Consider the following 22,193-nt stretch of genomic DNA (forward strand, 5'->3'; position numbering starts at 1 on the left):
AGCTCTGGCCCAATCAGGATTCCCGAAAATAATAACTTCTGCTTTGTCTTGGTTTAGGTTTAAAAAGGTTTTAGACTTCCAGCAGTTTATATCTCTCAGACAATCAAAGGTGAGGTGCAGAGAGCCATTTTCCTGGTTTGAATGCTCTGATCTAGATACGTGTTTTGTTCATTTTCTCTGTGAAATAAAGTGAACGTCCCTCTAAAAGAACAAACATATTTTTCTGCAAATTTTAGTGCACAATTTTTGTTTATTTCTATTTATTGAGTTTAACCTGTTGAAAAAATATAAAATGTGCCATAACTTATGCCAGGTTATTAATGCAGTTTGTTTTATTATTTTCCTAATATGTTTAATTCAGCAAATAAACAGTAGTTGTGCATTAGAATTTGCAGAAGTGTGTCTCTGTAGAGGATGTGAACTTCATCGCCCTTTTATTGGTCCTTTTATTGTGAAAGAACTTTTTGCATTATGCAAAAAAGTAACAAAGAGAGAAAAATTGGAAGCACATTGTTTTTGCACAGCTTATTTTCATAAAGAAAACCAACAAAACATTAGAACAGGGCGCCCAAACTTTTGCACACGATTGTACATACAGAAGCAGTCTGAATCTTAGAGGCCAGTCTGACTCTTCATCTTAAAGCTTTAATTTTATCTGAGCTAACAGTTTTATAAATAAGTGTGTCGTTCAGTGAAAGACTCCATCTCCCAGAATTCTTGGGGAGATCACATGACTTGGACTCTTCATTCCTCGGTGGACTCGGAGGTGGTCACATGACTCCTCCTCACCAACACCCACCTATCTCTTCTACTTTGCCTGAAAGCTCACCTGAAGCTGATTGATAGAATGGAATTCAGAACCATTAGCCAACTGTGTTTCGCACACAGAGGAATTAGACCTCCACATTTAACCCATCTGTACAGTGAAACCCCCACATACACACTAGTGAACACACACACTAGGGGCCAGTGAGCACACTTGCCCAGAGCAGTGGGCAGCCCTATCCAAGGCGCCCGGGGAGCAGTTGGGGGTTAGGAGTCTTGCTCAAGGGCACCTCAGTCACGTACTGTCGGCTCAGGGGATCAAACCAGCGACCTTCCGATCACAAGGCTGGTTCCCTAACCTCCAGCCCACGACTGTCCCTAAACGAGATGTCCTTCGAGCCGGAAGGACATGATGTCTTGTTTAGTTAGTATAAAATCCTGGGCTTGTAGATTAGATCTTTATTGCATCTTCTAAAGAGCGACGAAGTGGTTTTCTTGTATGTTTGTTTATTCCTCGTGTACCGTTTTTTATTTTTGCCAGTTTTTCTGGACTCTGCCTTTTGTCCTTTCCCATTTGGATTGCTTGTTTGGACCTCTTTTGTTATGTACATTCAGGCTTTTCTGATTTTAACCATTGCTTGTTTTTGACTACGTAAAGTCTATTTCAGCTGCACACATCCAACCGGCCTGGCTGCGTTAGAGCCCAAATCTACACATGATCAAGCCTGTTAGGATTATCGACCAACTCTGTGCACTGAGTATGTGATGATTTTGGCAGTGGAGAAATGTGACTATTAGAGCAAAACTCAGTCGAACAAGAAGAAAAAACACCTCTGTGATGATGCTAACTTCTGCTAAGCTAACGGTGGTGCACATAAGCATACATTGACAGTCATAGACATTTGAAGCTCGTACAAGATATTCTGTGTGTTTAACTTATAACAGGCATTAACATTGATCTGAGCTTGTATGTATCAGTTTTACAGTGGCTCCTTCATTAAAGTAGTGCGTTCTAGATAGCAGAACTGATACATGAAACACGTCTCTTTAGACATGACACTGACGAACACTCACTAAACATATTCTAAATGTACAAAATCTCAATCCTATCAGATTTATAAATGAGTTTTTTTAGAACAGGTCAAATGCAGAGAGAACCTTCTGATCTTAAGAACTTACTTTCTGATTCTAAGGTTCTAAGGTTCCTGACAAAACATGAAAAGAAGCAACGATTTTCAAGGAACACAAACAGTTTATACTCGTAATTAGCTCAAAACATAAAATTAGTGTTAACATAAAAACTGTCTACATTATCAGACATTTTATGGTATTTAATGTCTATGTTTATTTTATAACGTCTTGTTTTTAAAGATGATCTTTTTCCTTTTACTAAAAGCACTGACTGATAGATTAAGTATAAAGGTCAGTGCTAAATATTCTGGCTAACACTTTACTGTAGGGTACAGCTCATAGGGCTACATGACGTCTTCATAAACTTGTTAAGACAACTGGCATAACCCTACATAACTGTTTATAAATGCTTATTCCAGCAGGCAGACTTGCTTTAAAGGTTACATTTGTCAATTTTGATCAAAGTTAGCTAAAGTTAGCTAAAGTAGCCTTTATGACAGATGACGCCTATTGGAATAAGCATATATAAACATTTATGTAGGGTTATGTCAGTTGTCATGACAAGCTTATGCAAGAGTCATGTAGCCTTATGAACAGAACCCTACAGTAAAGTGTTACCATATTCTGTCCAGTGCAGAGGTCAGTTTCAGGTGGGAGCCATTAGTTTCAGTTTCCTTTAGTCAGAAACAGCTACTGTACTAAACTGTCCCAGCAGGTCAGCGTAGCCGGTCAGTCTAAAGGCCGTGTGATGTTTAGTTTTACATCAGAAATGAGACTCTAATGAGCTAAAATGTCTTATTTTGGAAGAAAGAAGAAAAAGAAAAGATGGATAAATGAAAGGAGTGAATGTTTATGCTGTAATTAAGACCCATCAGTTCAAACGTTCACTATTTAATGACCTTTAAGGCTTAATATTTATAAAATTTAAGACAGTAAGACTTTTTAAAGAGCTGTAAGACGACAGGCGGAGTTTCAGCAACATGTTTTCATCTTTCATAAAGTTTATAGACTTTTCCCACCGTCACTGAGCAGAACGGCGACATGACAAAGATGCAGAACCTGATTGGTCCTCTTGTGTGTATTCAAAGTGCTGATTGGCAGATAGAACCTTATAGAACTAAGCTAGAGTTTGAGTTTTTCATAGGTAAAGAGTCCAAAGTGCACACTTAAAAACTTAGAAACATTTCACATAATGTTAAGAAGTGTCACAGAATAAATATGTTGAAAACTCAACTTTATCATTCTATGGGGACGAAGAGTCGTAGCATAGAGCCGCCGCTGCTGTTTTCCATTCCTAACAACCAACCCAAACCTGGTGAAGCTTGTATTCACAGTCAGTGCCGCATCTGGGACGTCCAGAAGGACTAGAGTGACTTTGTTCCCTCCCGAAATTGGTCTCATTTACTGGAAATCAAAACGATTAGTTAATACCACCATCAATTCATAAATATATCGGTGGAGAATCTAAAGCATCAGCCATTCGGTGCAGCTCCTGAAGGCCTAAACAACCGGAGAGCTTGCTTGGCTGTATCTACCCAACCTCCACCACCAAAATGTAAAAATGAAATACGAATATGATAATAATGCCTAAGTTTAAATGCAAACATATGGTGACTTTATTAAATAAAAATGACCTGGAAATTACAGACGAGTATTTCTTTGTAATTCACAGACATCATTAGGCCTTCTGTGAAGAGCCAGAGGACTCACCTCTGGATTTAGCCATGCAGTTTGCCTGATGCTTATTGGGAGACAAACTTCTATTACTTCCTTTTTAGCTACATTAGCCTCACATCTGCAGTGTAAAGTAAGGTCTTGGCTGTTCAACTACATTTAGGTTAAGAGGAAAACTGTGTGAATTGGCTTTTTCACTTTCTTGTCAGGTTAATAAAAAGAATGACTGCTGCTGTCGCTGCTGAAGTGTATGATAAAAAAATATCAATATCTTCATTCAATTCTGTTTCAACAGTATATAAAATCTGCTGTCAGTTTAATTCCTTGTCTAAAAGAAAAACACTGAGCCCATTGTGACTGGCTCATTTGTCTTGCAGGTCTGTGTGGTATCAGGACACCCCAGTGGGCACTGTTGCTCCCCCTCCTGTGTCCAGCCCATTTGAGACCACCCCCAACGGAGCAGACATCATTACCCCTCTCCCTACCGCCCCACCGGCGGCCTGCTCTGACGGGCCTTGTCGCAACGGGGGGACGTGCCGGCCGCTGTCCCTGCCCAGCGGGGCAGCAGCTTTCCTCTGCGACTGCCCTCTCCACTTCACGGGGCGCCTATGTGAGAAAGGTAGGCCTTCTATCCCATGGTGCACCTTGCTGACTCGTCGCTTGACTAGAAAACAACTGAACATCCTCACTTTAGTCCTCTGACCTCCACACACACAGTGTCGAGTCCACGAAAGCCAGCTGGGGTTGGATGCACTAACAGAATGGCTTTGAGAGGAATGTCTAACCTTAAATTGGGAACTGATGTTTAAAAAACTCAGACTGTACATTTTTAAACTGTTTTATCCAGACTGTGAGCTTATCGTCAGGATGTAAACAGGTGCTCAGGTACGCAGTTAGCTAGTTGAGGCGCATTCAAATGTTGAAATCACTGTTCAGGTATTTGTTGCATTCCTACAGGGGAAGATGGAGAAAACATACAGACCAACATTCCAGTGAAACCCCAGTTTTATGTTTTGACGAGCAATAGGAGGCCCTGCTCCTTTTCACTGTAACGTGAATGATGCTAATGCCTGTGAGCAGGGCTTCCTATAGTTCAAAAACTCTTAGAACCAATTTCAACACCTTAACTTTGATACCGATTCTTTACCTTCTTTTAAAAGAGCCCGTATTGTGTAAAATTCAATTTTTCCCCACTTTTTCTTCTTAAATAAGACTCTCATGTGGTACAAACACCGTTAGTTTTAATAATGTTCACTTCCTCGTCCTTACAATTGTCACAAAAACAAAACATTTACATATATGGGTAGTCTCATGTGACATCACAACCATGCTGCATTGAAAACGGGATGTTTTTGCAGAAGAGATTCCATTTATGGACTTCCCATTCAGGGAAAAACTGTTTTCCTCAGTATGTGCCTTTGAAAGATTGATGTCTGTGAGTTTCAGAAACATCTCCGTCTGTTCTCTCATTCCTGTCACAATTGAGTGACCTCCAAGTCCTGCTCTTTTCTCCCCAGCAGCAGAACGTCAGAGCTTTATGTGGATGGAAATATGGGTGGAAGTTTTGGAAAACTGCTCATCTCTAAACCAGTACCAGTAGTAAAAATATGTTGTTTTAAAGTGTAATTTGAATATTACCCATTACTGTGTGTGTTGTTTTTTGGGAGTCCTCCAGGATGAACTTCATGTGCAGTATTTGGCAAATCTAGTGATGCTGCAGATGATCTCTGACAACCCTGACAGCGCAGTGCAGGTGATGAGTGGAGCTGCACTACGAAACACTGCTAAAACCTTAGTGTACAACAGAGTGAATGAATCTGCTCAGCTGCAGAAATCAGGCCTGTCAGCTGCCTGTCAGCCTGTCAGAGGTTGATGCTAATTGCTGCAGTTCAAATGATAGAAGCTCATCATTACTTTAATCATTGCTCCACGCTGGCATGACTACCAGTGCATGTTTTGGATGGAGGATGGAGGCAGTTATTGTTGGAGACCAGTGTTAAGTTGGCTTGAGAAACTGTTCATTTTATTATTCTAAACTTTTTTTGTACCGTTTTCAAAGATTTTTGAACTTTTGAAATGAGTATATATATGTGTGTGTGCATATCTGGCAAATTAGGGGACAATAGCAACACCTTAGCAACCACCTGGGATTCCATAGCAGTGGCATAGCAACACCTTAGCAACCACTTAGGATGCCACAGCAATGGCCTAGCAAGACCTTAGCAACCATCTGGGATACCATAGCAAAAGCCTACCAGCACCTTAGCGACCACCTGGGATACCATGGGGATGCAATAGGATACAAACAAAGGGACACAAATCAACAGCCTGGCAACACTTTAGCAACCACCTGGGATGCCACAGCAATGGCCTAGCAACACCTTAGCAACCACCTGGGATACCATAGCAATTGCATAGCAACCACCTGGGATACCATAGCAATTGCATAGCAACACCTTAGCAACCATCTGGGACACCATAGCAAAAGAATAGCAACACCTCAGCAACAACCTGAGATACCATGGGGATGCAATAGGGCAAAATACAGTGGGATACAAAAGCAATGGCCTAGCAACACCTTAGCAACCACCCAGGATACCATAGCATTACATAGCAACACCTTAGCAACCACTTCGGATACTATAGGGATGCAATAGGATACAATGGCCTAGCCAGAACTTAGCAACAATCTCGGAAAACATAACAAATGCCTAGCTGCACTAGCAGTGAGGCATGTTATCAGAGGCTAACAAAGCAGGGTCTGCAGTGTGGAACTATCTGAAAACAGTAAATGAATTCTCGTAACACCTGCAGGGCCAGTGTTTTCACTGCACGTAAGGGAGCCGCCATTCATCGGTACACGGGTCAGTATAATGTGGTACGCGGCTTGAGGTCTTGTATTTTTGTCATTTGGCACGAGCAGCATGCCTCAGGAGCACATGATGTTTTCACTCGCGAGTCACATCTGGTTAAAAACGAATATATATTGCAGAAGCATGCTGCTCCACACTACAGAGTATACTACTATACATATCGAAAATAAAGTGGTTTTACTGCATCAGTGCAAACTGTAACTGGCAGCCAAATCATCAAATGGCGTCATAAACAAATAGTAAACATTATAAAATGGTCATTTTGAAATTATATTATTTATATATTCAAAATAAAGTGATTTTACTGTAGCCTGGCATGTTGTACCTGCACTGTGTGGCTGTATTATCTATGAAAATAGATAACAGATATTGGATCTCGATATGCTGAAATTCAATACATATAAAAAAGACTGGATATATTTATATCTATGTACCAAACTGTGTCTTCTTTAGCAGGTCACATGTGGACCGCCTGAGAGGAGAGGCTTCTGGAGAACTTAGTTGGGTAAAAGTTTGCCCTGTTCTTGCGTAACACGGTCCATTTTAAACCTCATCTCGCTCAGACGCTGAGAGAAACTACCTCCTTAATCATGACTGACACCAAACCTACTGAGCTGCTTTAAAAGCGGGCGTCGTGTGTAGCAGCTTTCACAGAGTTCCCCTCGCTCTCCATCAAAACCATGGCGTCATCAATTATGAGTTAAGAGCAGTGCGCGTCGTGAACGTCGCCGGCTCCGAGAGCAGCCGTTCCTTTTTGTTCATATTCAGAGCCACATGCTCCTCCATAGCGCTAATTGTGTTTTCATTGCGTTTCCCGCCGTCTCCTGCTGAGGCTGCGCTTTTGCGTCCACGTCGATAAGCCGATGCACAGGTACAGAGCTAATTTGCTGAGTCCCAAGTTCATTCATCTCTATCGATGGAACATTCAGATCTTCTGGCAGCGGAATAACCGGCAACAAATTAATTAAAAATCATTAATCCCCCTTTGCATGTGCGAGCCTTTCTGCTGTGTTTCGGCTGAAAAGGCTCGTGGCTTTGTGTTGTTAGTAGATCACTTCAGTGAGTTATTAAGGGGGATTTGCTAATGCGTAGCTGTGAATGGGTTAGCTGGTAAAGTTTCCACACGGTACAATGCTCGTCGACCCAATGTGGTCTTTTGAGAAGATCCAGCACCACCCTTCATTTACCTGCTCCGCTGATTTTTTAAAAATGTATGTGATTTTATTATTAAGACATAAACAGAGTCGTTCAGAGTGGTTTGGTGTGAAACGCTCTCTTCTAGAGAAACTTACCGAGTCAGAACTGTTCACAGTGGTGGTGATAGGAACCAGGCGTCTCAATAGTTTAATGCCTCTACAAGGTACCTCACAGGACGTTATTACATAAAATGGAATTGAATGAAGCTTAAAACATTGTTTTATGATAGTTTTGAGAAGCTTTTGGCCTAAAACATTTTTTTAAATCCATTCATGGTGGAGGGATACGTGCAGGGCATTGGGAGTCAAAATAGTCCCCAAAGAAAACGTATTATTTCAGATTTTCCACTATTTTCCATCATCAACATTCCATATAAACTCAGAAGACTCGTGTAGGTTCACTGGTGGTTCTGGATAGTAAATAAAATGTCTATATTTGTGTTGTAGTCATGGCGACCCCTGGTTCCTATCACCACCACTGTAAAGAGTCATTTCACACCAAACCACTCTGAATGACTTTGCAGAACTTTTGAACAATAATTGGAATTAATTGCAGGTTGTCTCAGGAGATGCTTCTGAGGAGCTTAGATGTGATATAATTGAAAGATAAAAAAGAAGGAAGTGAAAAATCAGGAAAATGATTCAAAGCTACAAAGCAAATGAGACACCCAACAGCCACCTGGAGGAGCTGGTCGACCCCAAAACTGCCCCCATCAGATAAACAGCACTTAAAGCTTTCATCTCTGAGAGAGAGGAGAAAATCAAGCTGCTTCAGATCTGAAAACATCCACAGGTGTTTCTATCCATCCTTCCACTGTGAGAAGACGACTCAGCGCTGTGGGTCTGAAAGGATGTGTAGCTGATCATGAAGAACTTCGCTGATCTTAATGGTCATTTTAATTGGAAATCAGTGAATGAAAAGTGGTCTCTGCACATCTGTGAGTGAGTTTTAACACCCTTTTTTGTGCCGTGGTGGGTGCAGGCTAGGATTCCTTTCACACGGCACATCTTAATGGTGCTATCAGCTCTTAGAAAGCTGCGTCTTGCAGAAAAGCTTTGTAAAGATAAGGAGCCAACACCGTGTGCATAGCACTTTCCTTCTGCTTTGGTATAATGGACAGTGGCTTTATCTGCTGTGAAGCCAGTCGGCTCTGGAAAAAGCCATTTGAAGAAAATAATTAGGTGAAAATTCTGCTTTACACAGTTTTCCCACTTACTTCAAATGTAACTGAACAGCCAAGACATGTTTGGTGTCTGAAGTTTGCTTCTTCGGTTTTACGTAAGGCTAATGTAGTTAACAACTAATGGAGGCTTATGTGGACCAATTAGCATCATGCGAACTGCGTGGGTGAACACACTTGCACTGTAAATGCACACCATTTTGTACTCCGTATGGCCAAAAGTATGTGGACACCTGACAATCACATCTAAATGAGCTTGTTGGACGTCCCGTTCCAAAACCATGGGCATTAATATGGAGTTGCCCTTCTTTGAAGCTATATCAGCCTCCACTCTCCTGGGAAGCTTTCCACAGATTTTGGAGAGTATCTGTGGGAGTTTGTGTCCATTCAGTCAAAAGAGCATTTGTGGGGTCAGACACTGATGTTGGACGAGAGGGTCTGGCTCGCAATCGACCCAATGGTGTTCATTGGGGTTGAGGTCAGGGCTCTGTACAGGCCACTGGGGTTCCACCACACCAAACTGGTCACTCCATGTCTTTATGGAGTTCGCTGTGTGCACAGGGGCTCAGTCATGCTGGAACAGGAAAGGCTCCTCCCCAAACTGCTGACACAAAGCTGGAAGCTTATAAATGTGTAAAATGACATCACCCTTCACTGGAACTGAGGGGCTCAAACCCTGAAAAACAGCCCCAGCTCATTATCCCTCCTCAACCAAACTTTACTGATGGTACTGTGCATTCCAGTAGGTAGGGTTCTCCTGGCATCCACCAAACCCAGATTCATCATCAGACTGTCAGATAATGAAACAGAGATTTTACTGCTCTGTGTGTTTTTGTGGTCTATGACTGTGTGGCTGTTTAGTTGTTGCTCCTAGACGCCCTCATTTCTCTATAACAGCACTTACAGTTGTCTGGGGCAGATCTAGCAGAGCAGAAATTTTCCAAACTGATTTCCAAAATGTGCTTGTTTTTATTCACCTGTTGCGCCTCAAACATTTGCACTCAGAACTCATTGTCCACATACTTTTGGCCATATATGTCGCATAGCTAAAAACGGTTCTAGCAGCCATCTTGGGGTCTGAATTCATCTGCCCTTTGGTCCATTTTATAGATAACAGTCATACAGTGTCAGAAATTACATTAGATTGCACTGAAGGCCGAGAGGCAGTGCTTCCTCTCACAGCACACAGCCTGAGAGCTTCTGTCTTGCGCTGCAGTATTTCAGTCTGAGTATTAAGTCCCAATTAATTTGATAACGTTGCCCTATCAGTCATCATAGTGCTGAACAGCGCAAATATTATTAGCACCGTGTCCTCTTGACCGGCGAGATAGACATGCTAGTCTGCATGAGTGGACGGGGGAGAGGGGGCACTATCTGCGCGAGATAACGCTGACCCTCCGGTAAGGAGGCATGCTTGCCACTTTAATTTCTCTTCCCCTTGCGCTTGATTGCCAGGCAGCACCAGCGTCAGTGCCTGAGTGGAGACATAGTCATCTGCATTTTCCACGCCTGCAGGGTCCTCGGGGTGAAGGAGGGTGCATGCGTGCGCACGGCTATACACTACAGGCCAAAACTATGGAAGCAAGAGCTGAAGTTTTATGGAAATTTGACAGTGAAACTGCTTGTGTTATGGAAAAAAAGAATTAAGTTGGTGTTTTGAAATAAGAGCGGGATGTAAACATGCATGTAAACCAAATTCTTTTTCCCATATATTTACATATATATGCAAATACACATACAGAAGTTTGGGTGCCCCTTGCCCATTTTACTGAATTTTTTAAATCATTTGCTGAATTTAACATATTGGGATGAAATGAAACTGTAATTTCATGCAATGTGTGGAAGAACATTTTGTAGCGTGGTTTGTGTTTTAGCCCCCTTTCCCCAGGGGGGTGAATCTGTAGATTGAAAGAGAATTCAAAGAGAACTCAGTCTAAACCTGGTGAAGGAGCGTCTCTGAGGATGTGAGTGAATTATCTACTATTATCATCACCTCTTCATTAGTATGATGTTGATTTTTGAGATCATTTGAGGCCTGAAGATCGAGCCGGAGGTATGACTTGATGTGGAAAACTCCCTCGGACTTTTAAATGATTATTTCAGGCTTTACAGGGCGACTCTCAGCAGCTCCCACTCACCATATTTTTTATATTTATTTCTCCTCAATGCTGCTTCTTTCAATTTCCACAGAACAGTCTTACACAGCGCTGCTTCAGTGTCTGAACAGCACTTTCACCAGGTTATCTTTTTCACAAGGTTAGTGTTTCTTCTGCACTTTGGGCCTGTGGTGTATTTGAGTGAGTGACAGTACAATAAGGTAACTGTATCTTGACATCAGTTAGCACGAGAGGCTACCTGGGCTGTGTGATTTCAACGAGAGTCTTCGCGGTCTCTGTGCGAAGGCTGCTGACACCGGCGCCGGCTTGGAATGATGTTAGCAGCAGAGCTGACTGAATTAGGGCAGCCATAACAGCGTGCCATGTGCCATACACCACAGAGCGAGGGGCAGGCCGCAGACTCCCCTCTACAAACACACAATAAATCGCGTTCTATTTATGATGCTCACCAAAAACAATGCATATCTCACATTCAGTCTGAAAGAATGCTTGCCTTTTATATGGCAGGACGGAAGCTTTGCACTGGATTCGTTGGACTGGCGTATTCCTCCCCACAGTCTGAGCCGTTATTTACTCTCTTGCTTTACAGAGCATTAAATGTTTTATACTTTACTGCCACAATATAACATGGAGACTGGGAGAACTGTCAATAAAGCAAGCGAGCTTTATATGCACATACACGAAAGAGGAATGGGCATGTTTGCTTTTTATGAACAGGCTTTGATTGAGCAATTTGGGTTGAGTGGTTGAGCGAGTGCAATCTGACCACTTTATTTCCTACAGGCGTTTACGCAGGGAATATACAGCGCCGTCAGTTTCTGTAATATTCAACGCTGTTTCGAGATGTTGTCTTAATTATTGCAGGATGAAGTCTTAATATGTGGAATTTGAGCTTTAAGACAGTGTTCATAAGGGCTGGCTCGTAAACATGCTACCTCGCGTCCTACAGTGGTGCTGCAATAGTGTCTACACTCTCAGAAATAAAGGTACTAAACTGTCACTGGGGCAGTTCCCCTCCTCTCACTGGGGTGGAACCCTCCATCTCAGTACCTTTAGTCAGGGAACATAACTGAACCATAATCCACTGAAATGAGATGTTCTAAGCTGTACTGACTCCACACACCCCGTCTCGCCTCCAGGCTTTTATTTTACTGTTCTGTTTAAAACACCTTAAAACCACTGTTGGAGCTTTGAGGGAACATTTACACCGTTTGGACCTTGATTAGGAATAATGTACCTGCACAGAACCTTATTTCTAACAGTGTAGGGTGAGATTTTCCAATTTAAAGACCAAGAAAATTCCCTTCTGGTGATGTATCTTGAAGGTAGGAGGAGCAATTTGAAAACTACAGCTGCTTTTAGGGTGGATATTTTTGTGGTGGACACTTTTTTGTGGCTCTTTGATGTTTCTTTCTCCTTTAGCCTTTAAATCATAGTTACAATGGAGAGAATAGATTCCTCAAAGCACAGAAATGGCTTGTCAGATGAGAAGGACAACAAGCTAAAAGCTACAGTTAGCATGATAGCCAGCTATCCAGATATGTAACCTCACTTCTTTTCTCGGGCTGAAGATGTAAAAAACCCTCATCTTTGAAGTCGGTTATACTGAATAAAGGCAGAATCAGTGTTTATGATTTTGTTTGATAACTGAGTCAAGACTTATAGTAATGCTAGCTTGGTTGTAGCTTATAACTCAGTGGCTATCAGTCTGGATTGGTTGTTTTGACTCCCTATGGTTGTATGATGTATTTGTGCAATGCATGCTGGGTACTGTAGTGAGAGACAACTGATGAACAAAAATATGAAATCGATATAAAATCATAAATTCCGTCAAAGCGATGTTGCTGAGGAATACAGTGCTGGCTTTAGGAATGATATATAGTTGAAAAGCACACGCTTCTCAGCCATATATTTAAATCAAATATGGATTTTTTGTGTATAATAGCAATATGAGCTTTTTCTCAGAACATAGCTCAGGAATTTTGACTGCATGGTTGTCATGATTACTTTGTTAAGTGATTAAAGAAAATGTATTATTATTCATTCTCTTGATGATGGTAGTGATTAGTTCGCTGTTTATGTGATGATAGTAAAAACAGCCTGTATAGACTCAATTGTAAGCACTCTTTTAAAATGGTGGTTTTATAAAGCATAATGTTTTATATGTGCATTACTGTGATTTTATCATGAGTAAGTGGTGTTGTTATGCACAGCGCAGTGCTAAATGCCTAAAATCTCCTTATTTATGTGAAAATCAACACTGAAAATGTCTGATTGCTTTAAAAAAACAGCGACAACATAAAATATGATAAATTATCCAAATTATCATTACAAAATTTAGGTTAAAATGAATAATTATCAATGACCAGTTGCTCTACCAAAAAATGTAGTTCGTTTAGAGTTGTCAAGCAACTTTAGATTGTGTAAGTAATGGGCTTAATGCTACAATACTACTTGAGGCAGATCTACCGACAGATTTACAGACATTTGAAGCTGTAAGACATTCAAAAAACCTTTCAGTTTTACAGTGAATGATTCAGTAAACGTTTTAATTCAAAGCGTAACACTGAATGTTAATGGAAATTCAGCCTGTTGGCTTTTTGCCTGTTCTGCCTGCGATCTCCTGAGCCTAGCAACACCTTAGCAACCAACAGGGAAAACATAGGAATGGCCTAGGACCACCTTAGTAACTACCTGGGATAACATAGAAATGGCCTAGTAACCTGGAATACCATAGCAACAGCCTATTTTTCAGCCTTTTTTCCAGTAAAGTATAGTGGAATTAATCTAATATACTGTAATTGGCTGAAATGATATTTTCATTACTTTATTAGAGACAGAAACAAAATGAACTCATTGAACAAACAGTAATTAATATAAGAAAGAAGGAAATATGCATTGAGTTGTTACACTATTGAGTGTCTGACAGCATTTTAATAAACAAACGGTGGGAGTTCGTATCAGGCTGTTCGCTCTCTGACTTCCATCGGTTGTTTTTCCAGATGGCGTAGCACGTGAAATTCCGACGTGCGGAAAGTTTGATGTCAGCAGCCGCGCCTAATGTCAAGCTGTCGTGAAGATGAAAAGGCTTTGTTTTTGCTCTTCAGGAATTTTCTGCAACTTGGTCAGAACTCGGGCTCCTCTGGGAGCCGCCGGCTGCGAGGACGTGCCGCTCGCCTAAGACTAATACCACAGGCCGGGCTTTGTGTCAGGGCATTAGTAAAGTATATATTGTGCTTCTCCTTGGAGAAAACTGCCCAGCTTGGTTTCTGGGGGATTTCGGAGATTTTGTTGGCACCCTCAAGCCTCCAGTGGGTGAAAGGGTATATGTCATCGCTGCTGCGGCAAAACTTTGTATATCCGGAGTGGGGTTTTCTTTACTTTGTAAAGTGTGAGTTAGTATAACAGGAGTGTATTTCCAGTCATTTTAGGCCATTTATATTGGTCCATTTTTCCAATTCTCATAAAATGTAGAATTTTTCACATGGGGGACAAAGGAGTTAGATGGTTTTGATGATACAAATACACTTTCTGTGCTATATACATAAAATATACATTCACACACATCTTCTACAGGGTTGTGGTACATTTTATGTTTGTTTTTTTTTCCGTCCAGTATGTTAAATTATAGTATATGCACTAAAATTTGCTCAGCAGTGTATTTGTGTTCTCTGTAGATGTGTTAACTTACTTCCTCTTAGAAAATAAGCAAACCTTGTAATTTGACAGGTGCCGTTCAAACTTTTAAATGAACCTTAATTAGCGAAAACACTGTGACCGCTCACAGATGAAGCTAATAATGTTGATGATCTCATAACAGGGGCACATATCAAGATATTGGACATATTAGACGGTCAGTGAACAGTTGGTTCTCGTAGTGGACCTGTTGGATGTGGAGAAACGTGCAGGCGTGAAGACCTGAGCGTAATTTCCAGACGACTGTGTTGGAGCATCTCCAAGCAGTCAAAGGGGGGTTAAACCATAAACGGGCGACAGGATGCTGGGCGCCCAAAACTCATGCATGCGCAGTGCTATCCCGCCTGGTCCAAACTGACAGAGGGGCTACTGTGGCAAAACCATGGGAATTTTAATGGTGGTTACAGGAGGAATAAAACACACAGTGCATCACACCCTGCAGTGTATGGGGCTGTGCAACTGCAGTGCAGTTAGACTGCCCATGCTGACCCCTGTCCACCATCGAAAGCACCTACAGTGGGAACACGAGCATCAGAACCGGACCTTAGAGCCAAGGAAGACAGTCGCCTGGGCTGATGAGTCCCGTTTTCTATACTGGATTCCCTATTCAGCATTGCTTTTCTGCTCAATAAGCTGCTGATAATAAGACTAATTCATTGTAGCTGCATCCACTAAACCTACATAATTGAATGCTAACATTTCAAGAAGAGAAAGAGTAGAGAGGGAAAATTGGAACACTGCTTACCCATAAATCTTAATGAACGACGCCGTCACGTTTTAAAACAGCCTTTTTCTTTTTTTCTCTCTTTTTCCCAGAAACGATCTAAGCGGCCTGTCACAGAGCTCAAGTCAATACTTGATCAAAAGCCTTGGAAGTAAAACGTCAAACAGTGGCCTCTTCCCCTCGATACCTCGCAGACAGTTTCCCCCCACCGCTCCCGCGCCCTTTCACCAGCACCTCTGCAATTTATTCTCAAAGTGCTAATTTGCAGATAATTAAGTAATCCGCCGCAAATGCTATTTGTCTCTCCAGGCGCTGTGGATAGCAGCGGGGGGTGCTATATTTGGGGGCTGGCTCATTTGTCGTCCCCCGTGGGAAATATCACATAATCATGCGGGCAGCCTCTGTATTTTTAAAGTAAAAAAAAAAATGTATTTATTTATTTTTTTTTTTTTTCCCCCTCTTAGTAGCAGGCGAGCTGGATTCTCTCTGTCCCCCCAGTACCACCGCACAGATGATGCTGTTTGCGGTTTTCACACATAACTTGACCTGTATTAATGAGCCGGTAGATACAGAGCGGTGATGAAGAAATCTTTCCAGTGACTCAGGGGTGGCCTAATTGGGTGCGCCTGTCCTGGAAAAGCCACATTTTGCACACCACACTAAGCCTGTTTAGAGGATGCATTAGTATGTGTGAAAGGTCTTTACTTCTGCAAACGCAGTAACATCACCAGTAATTAAGTAATTCGGGTATTTATTTAAGGAACACTTAATTACACATCACTAGTCATTTTAATGTTTGGAACCCCACAGTTATTACATTTAAATGTAATTACATGAATAAATACCAAGTTAGTTCTATAATGAATTAAGTTGACAAGGCCGACTTAGTGTTCTTCGTTATCTTCTTATCATTATTCTATGTTTAGTAACACCTTAGAAACCGCTTGGACTACCATAGAAATGGCCAAGTAACCTGGAATAGCATAGGAACAGCCTAGCAACACCTTAGCAACTGCCTCAGGATACCATAGCAATGGTCAAGCAACACCTGCATAACTATTGTGAATACAATAGCAACTGCTTAGCAACACCTTAGAAACTACCTGAGATATCACACCTTAGCATTGACCAAGCAATACCTTAGCAGCCACCTGGGATACTGTAGCAAGTGCCTAACAACACCTTAGCATTTGCCTGGGATACCACAGTAAGTGCTAGGCAACAACTTAGCAGCCACTTACGATACCATAACAATGGCCTAGCAACACGTTAGCAACCACCAGGGGTACCACAGCACCTGCCTAACAACACATCAGAAACTACCTGCAATACTATAAGAATTGCCTAGCAACATCTTAGCAACCACAAGGGGTACCATAGCAGCTGCGTAGCAACACTTCAGCAACCATCTGTGATACCGTAGCAAAGACGTAGTAACCACCTGGAATACCATAACAACAGCCTAGCAACACCTTAGCAACCACCTGGGATGTAACTGCCTGACAACACTCTAGCAGCCACCAGGTGTACTATAGACACTGCCAAGCGACACTTTAGCAACCATCTGTGATACCATAGCAAAGATGTAGTAACAACTCAGCAACCACCTGGGATACCATAACAACAGCCTAGCAACACCTAAGCAACCACCTGGAATACTGTAACAACAGCCTAGCAACACCTAAGCAACCACCTGGAATACTGTAACAATGGATGAGTAACACCTTGGCAACCACCTAGGAAAACATAGCAACAGCCTAGCAGCACCTTATCAACCACTTGGAATGTTGTGGCAACCACCTAAAAAAGACAGAAATCCAGTCTTCCAGCCTTATAAACTGAGTTAAGATTGATATTTCCATAGTCAATAGCTGAATTCACCACCCCGCGCTCACCCTGCAGGGCTTCAGTGCGCGCGGCCGTACGGCTTTATTTTTTTATTCCCCCCTTCCAGCCGTTTCCAGCCGAGTCCTTAATCACGGTCGCCTCTTCCAGCAAGTCATGTTTGCTTTTCTCCCTCTCCGTCTATCCATCAGGAGTGTATCTGCGCTTATCTCATGGTTCATCGCTCTCGTAAAGCTTCCTCTCCACTCCCTCCCTCCTTTAAACGGCCGTCCTGGGAGTGTGCATTATTTTTTGCTGAGCGAGAGCAAATCGCGGTGGCCGTTTGAAAGGCTCCATCATTCTGACCGCGGTCCGATCCGGGACTCTGTGATTTGCTCGGCCGCTCCCCAGGCCCCCGCCAAGCACAGTTCAGTGGCGGCAGCACTTCTGAGCGCTAGAGGACACAGAAGAATTCCAAAGGCTGTTTACATGCTGACAAAGCCCTGAGATGAGGATTGTATTAGTGAGTCTGCAGGCTTGTGTCCTTCGCTTTGAATCGTTGTCAGGACTTGTCGTCCTGGCGGTACTGATAGCTAGTCGCCTTTGGTGCTCGTCAGGGGCCTGCGTGAGATTTTAAGACGGGCATAACCTCAGTCTCGTCTTAGACGGGGCAAATGGCTTTTTATCATTAGGCAATTCGTTTTTAATAGCCTATAAAATATAATAGTAAAAAGGCTAATACTAATAAAATGGCTGAATACTAAATACACTGTCCTAAATGTATTCAGTGAAATTAAAAAGTAATGTATCCAGAAATACATTTAGAATACTTTCAGAACACATGGTGATAAGGCACATGTATATCCGATCACATTGATTTATCAGTCGACTCAGGCTTTAGCAGAACTCAGTAACACAGATTAATAACTGATAATCACATTGATTTATCAGTCTACTCAGGCTTTAGCAGAGCTCAGTAACGCTGAGATTAATAACTGATCACATTGATTTATCAGTCTACTCAGGCTTTAGCAGAGCTCAGTAACGCTGAGATTAATAACTGATCACATTGATTTATCAGTCTACTCAGACTTTAGCAGAGCTCAGTAACACTGAGATTAATAACTGATCACATTGATTTATCAGTCTACTCAGGCTTTAGCAGAGCTCAGTAACACTGAGATTAATAACTGATCACATTGATTTATCAGTCTACTCAGGCTTTAGCAGAGCTCAGTAACGCTGAGATTAATAACTGATCATCACATTGATTTATCAGTCTACTCAGGCTTTAGCAGAGCTCAGTAACACTGAGATTAATAACTGATCACCACATTGATTTATCAGTCTACTCAGACTTTAGCAGAGCTCAGTAACACTGAGATTAATAACTGATCACATTGATTTATCAGTCTACTCAGGCTTTAGCAGAGCTCAGTAACACAGATTAATATCCGATCACATTGATTTATCAGTCTACTCAGGCTTTAGCAGAGCTCAGTAACGGTGAAATTAATAACCAATCACATTGATTTATCAGTCTACTCAGGCTTTAGCAGAGCTCAGTAACACTGAGATTAATAACCGATCACATTGATTTATCAGTCTACTCAGGCTTTAGCAGAGCTTAGTACCAGAGTCCAGACCTCAACACCACTGAATGTGTTTGATTACTTCAGAAAACGATCAACCAGCTTCTAAGACTGAACTTTGGAGGTGTGTCTGCAGATTCTTTGAGGAGCTGAAAGTGAGTCTCCTGAAAAGGCTGGAAGCTGTAATAAAGGTAAAGAGTGACTCACTGAACATTTTATTAAATTAGGTAAATGAAGGTTGGTATGTGACTCATGCACTATACTGTATATGGTGTCCAAAGTGCATTAGCATGCAAGTGGCACAACATTGGCCAGTTACCAAAGATAACATCCTTGTTTTTCAGCAAAATTGTCAGCAATGGAGCAGCATCTAACGCCAGCAAGCACATTAGGTCAGCCTATCTTTGCAGCTCGTACCTTGTTGACTCTCTCAGACTGATCAAACACAGACCTACAGAGCTCACCAGGAAAAAGGTGGTGTTTCAGAGTGTTTTGGTGGTTTGCTGTGATGCCTTAGTGTTTGTTTTCTTGGAAATGTGGTAGTTTACATAGCTCTCACAGTTATGAGCCTACATCGCTAATCATGTTCAGCCTACAGGTGTGAAGAATAAAAAATATTTAGGATAAAAGTTACAACAAAACTGCTCTTTTGTGGCTGACTTAGTGGATTTTTAATAAGCTGTTACAAATAACTAGGCTAACTAAGTGACCGTTTTCTAGCGAATGCTGAAGCTTCAGCCTCAAGGCTTTCAAGGACACCATACATTAATGAATGGTACCTTGTTTTGGGGTCCATAATTGATTTTCCATTTGTCGTGGAGCATATCTGAGTAAACCAAAAAAACAGTGAAGTCTCAAAGTCACAAATAATGCTCCAAAGTGATATGTTTATTAAAGCTCACGGCCGGGAGAAGCTCCTGGAAGACCCCAGAGATCTCCGAAGACAGACCAGAGTTACAAAGGTTATATATCCCTCAAACGAGGTGTTGTTTCTTATCACTGGTTAACAGAGAACAAAGAAGATACGATCCATTGGTTACAAATAATTGCAAGATGCATAAACACACCGAAAGAGAAGTCTTGATTACTAAAATAAAATCCACACTAGACAAATCCCAAAGAGAGTATACATATCAGCGTGGCAGGTAAGCATATTGTAATACTCCATGTGCAATTTTTAACGTGAAGTGATTAAGCCAATTAGGCAGACAGCACCCTTCACCTTCTGATACAATGCTTCTATCTATGACACACAGTACATCACAGGCCAGGCTTAATGTTAGTTGAGCCTTTAAGCCGCACAGCAAGACTAGCGATGGGGGGGCATTGACAGTAGGATCTGGCCCCACTCCGGCCTCAGCCAGCAAAGCAGTGGGGCAGGAAATTATTCCAACTCGTTTTCATATTGATCATGACCTCCTAGAGCGCCTCATTACCGCCGTCTTCACTCTTCATAAATGTGCCCCAGGTCCAGTGGGACAGCCGTCATTGTTCAAATTGTCAGGTTAACCTCTGTAGGGAACACTCGAACCAAGGCCAGCGTCTTAAACTGTCCCTGTTCTTACTTACCTACTCACTCACTCTGCTCCCTCAGCCACTGCCCTAAAACACGTTGTCTACAACTGTTTTCCAGCTACGATGGACTGAATGTGGCTGTGTTTGAGGAATAGACCCTTTTCACACTTCTGTATTCAAAGCAGCAGAAGTCGTCAAAGTAAGGAGAATAAGGCTCACCGCACATTCTTACATTGCTGTGGAGGTTAAAATACTCACTACTGAAGGGGGCGATAGAGGGCAAATCAGAGAGGATCTACTGCTATTCCAACAGCCTCAACAACTAATCATGGACAGTAGAGGAGAGTGAGCTGCTTCACCTCTTCTCTTGGATTGGAAATGTGATAAATAATCATAATTTTATGCCTTTGTGTGAGACTCAACTGCTCGTCTGCTATGGCAGTTGAGAAAACACTCTGGGGGTACTTGGCTGTCGTTATACCGCCCCTTGCTGTAACGCTCAGAATGCAGCTTGCGTTTGTGTTGCGTTATGAAATGCACCTAGACACATTTTGAACACAACTACGTGTGAAACCCCGTCTGCGTAGCTCAAAGTGCCTGCGCTCACGTCTTTGCATTATGTTTCGGGCCTAAGAATGTCGACAAGTCATCCTTATTAAACCACACTCTGTGGTCAAACGTATGTGGACACCTGACCATCACACCTTTATGAGCTTGTTGGACGTCCCATTCCAACACAATGGGAGTTGATATGAAGGTTCCCCCCTTTGCAGCTCTAACAGCTTCCACTCTCCTGGGAAGCTTTCTACAAGATGTTGGAGAGAGTCTGTGGGAATTTCTGCCCATTCATCCAGAAGAGCATTTGTGAGGTCAGACACTGATGTTGGACGAGAGGGTCTGGCTCACAATCTCCATTCTAGTTCATCCCAAAGGTGTTCATTGGGGTTGAGGTCAGGGCTCTGTGAGGGCCACTGGAGTTCCTCCCCACAAAACTGGTCACTCCGTGTCTTTATGGAGCTGCTTTGTGCACAGGAGCTCAGTCATGCTGGAACAGGAAAGGCTCTTCCCCAAACTGCTGACACAAAGCTGGAGGCAGATAACTGTGCAAAATGTCTTTGTGCTGCAGCATCAACATCACCCTTCACTGGAACTGAGAGCCCAAACCCTGAAAAACAGCCCCGCCCATCATCCCTCCTCCACCAAACTGTACTGTTGGCTCTGCATTCCGGTAGGTAACGTTCTCCTGACCTCCACCAAACCCAGATTCATCATCAGACTGACAGATAGTGAAGCTGATTCATCACTCCAGAGAATACGTTTCCACTGCTCCAGAGTCCAGCGGTGGCGCTTTACTCCACTCCAGCCGATGCTTGGCATTGCGCATATTGATCTTAGGCTTGTGTGCAGCTGCTCAGCCATGGAGACCTATTTCAGCACCCAATGTAGTTTTTGTGCTGGTGTAGCTTCCAGAGGCATCCTGTGACAGAGCCATGTTTAGTCACTGAGCTCTTCAGTACGACTCATTCTACTGCCACTGTTTGTCTGTTGTGACTGCATGGCTATGTGCTTGATTTTATACACCTGTTAGCAATAAGTGTGGCTGAAACACCTCCACTCTATAAGTAGGAGTGTCCACATACTTCTAGTAATTTTGATGTTTGGGTGAAGCAGTTTTTAATTTCATATGTAAGCGGGCTTGACAAGTCTACAAGCCTTTCTTCCAAAATTATTTGCATGACTACGACTAAATCTAATGGTAACGTTGACCAGTTAGGTGTCTGATGTTTACCAGAAGATTGGGAGTAAAGCTGACTCTCGTTTTGGTCGTATTATATGATTTAACTTTATGTTTTTCCCTGTTTAATGTTAATATTGTTCTGTGCTTTGCCCAACATCATAAATGAT

At 42.2% G+C, this 22,193-nt stretch overlaps 1 protein-coding gene across 1 annotated transcript in view; it reads left to right on the forward strand.

Annotated features, from left to right (window-relative positions):
- eys (eyes shut homolog) overlaps positions 1-22,193 on the forward strand; it is a 433,237-nt gene that overhangs the window by 289,874 nt on the left and 121,170 nt on the right. Inside the window, exon 35 of the mRNA XM_036583442.1 lies at positions 3,948-4,189. Coding sequence (XP_036439335.1) covers positions 3,948-4,189 — 242 coding nt within the window. The remainder of the gene's footprint in view (positions 1-3,947; positions 4,190-22,193) is intronic.

Source organism: Colossoma macropomum, unplaced genomic scaffold (assembly GCF_904425465.1).
Source record: "Colossoma macropomum unplaced genomic scaffold, Colossoma_macropomum, whole genome shotgun sequence".
NCBI classification, from domain to species: domain Eukaryota; kingdom Metazoa; phylum Chordata; class Actinopteri; order Characiformes; family Serrasalmidae; genus Colossoma; species Colossoma macropomum.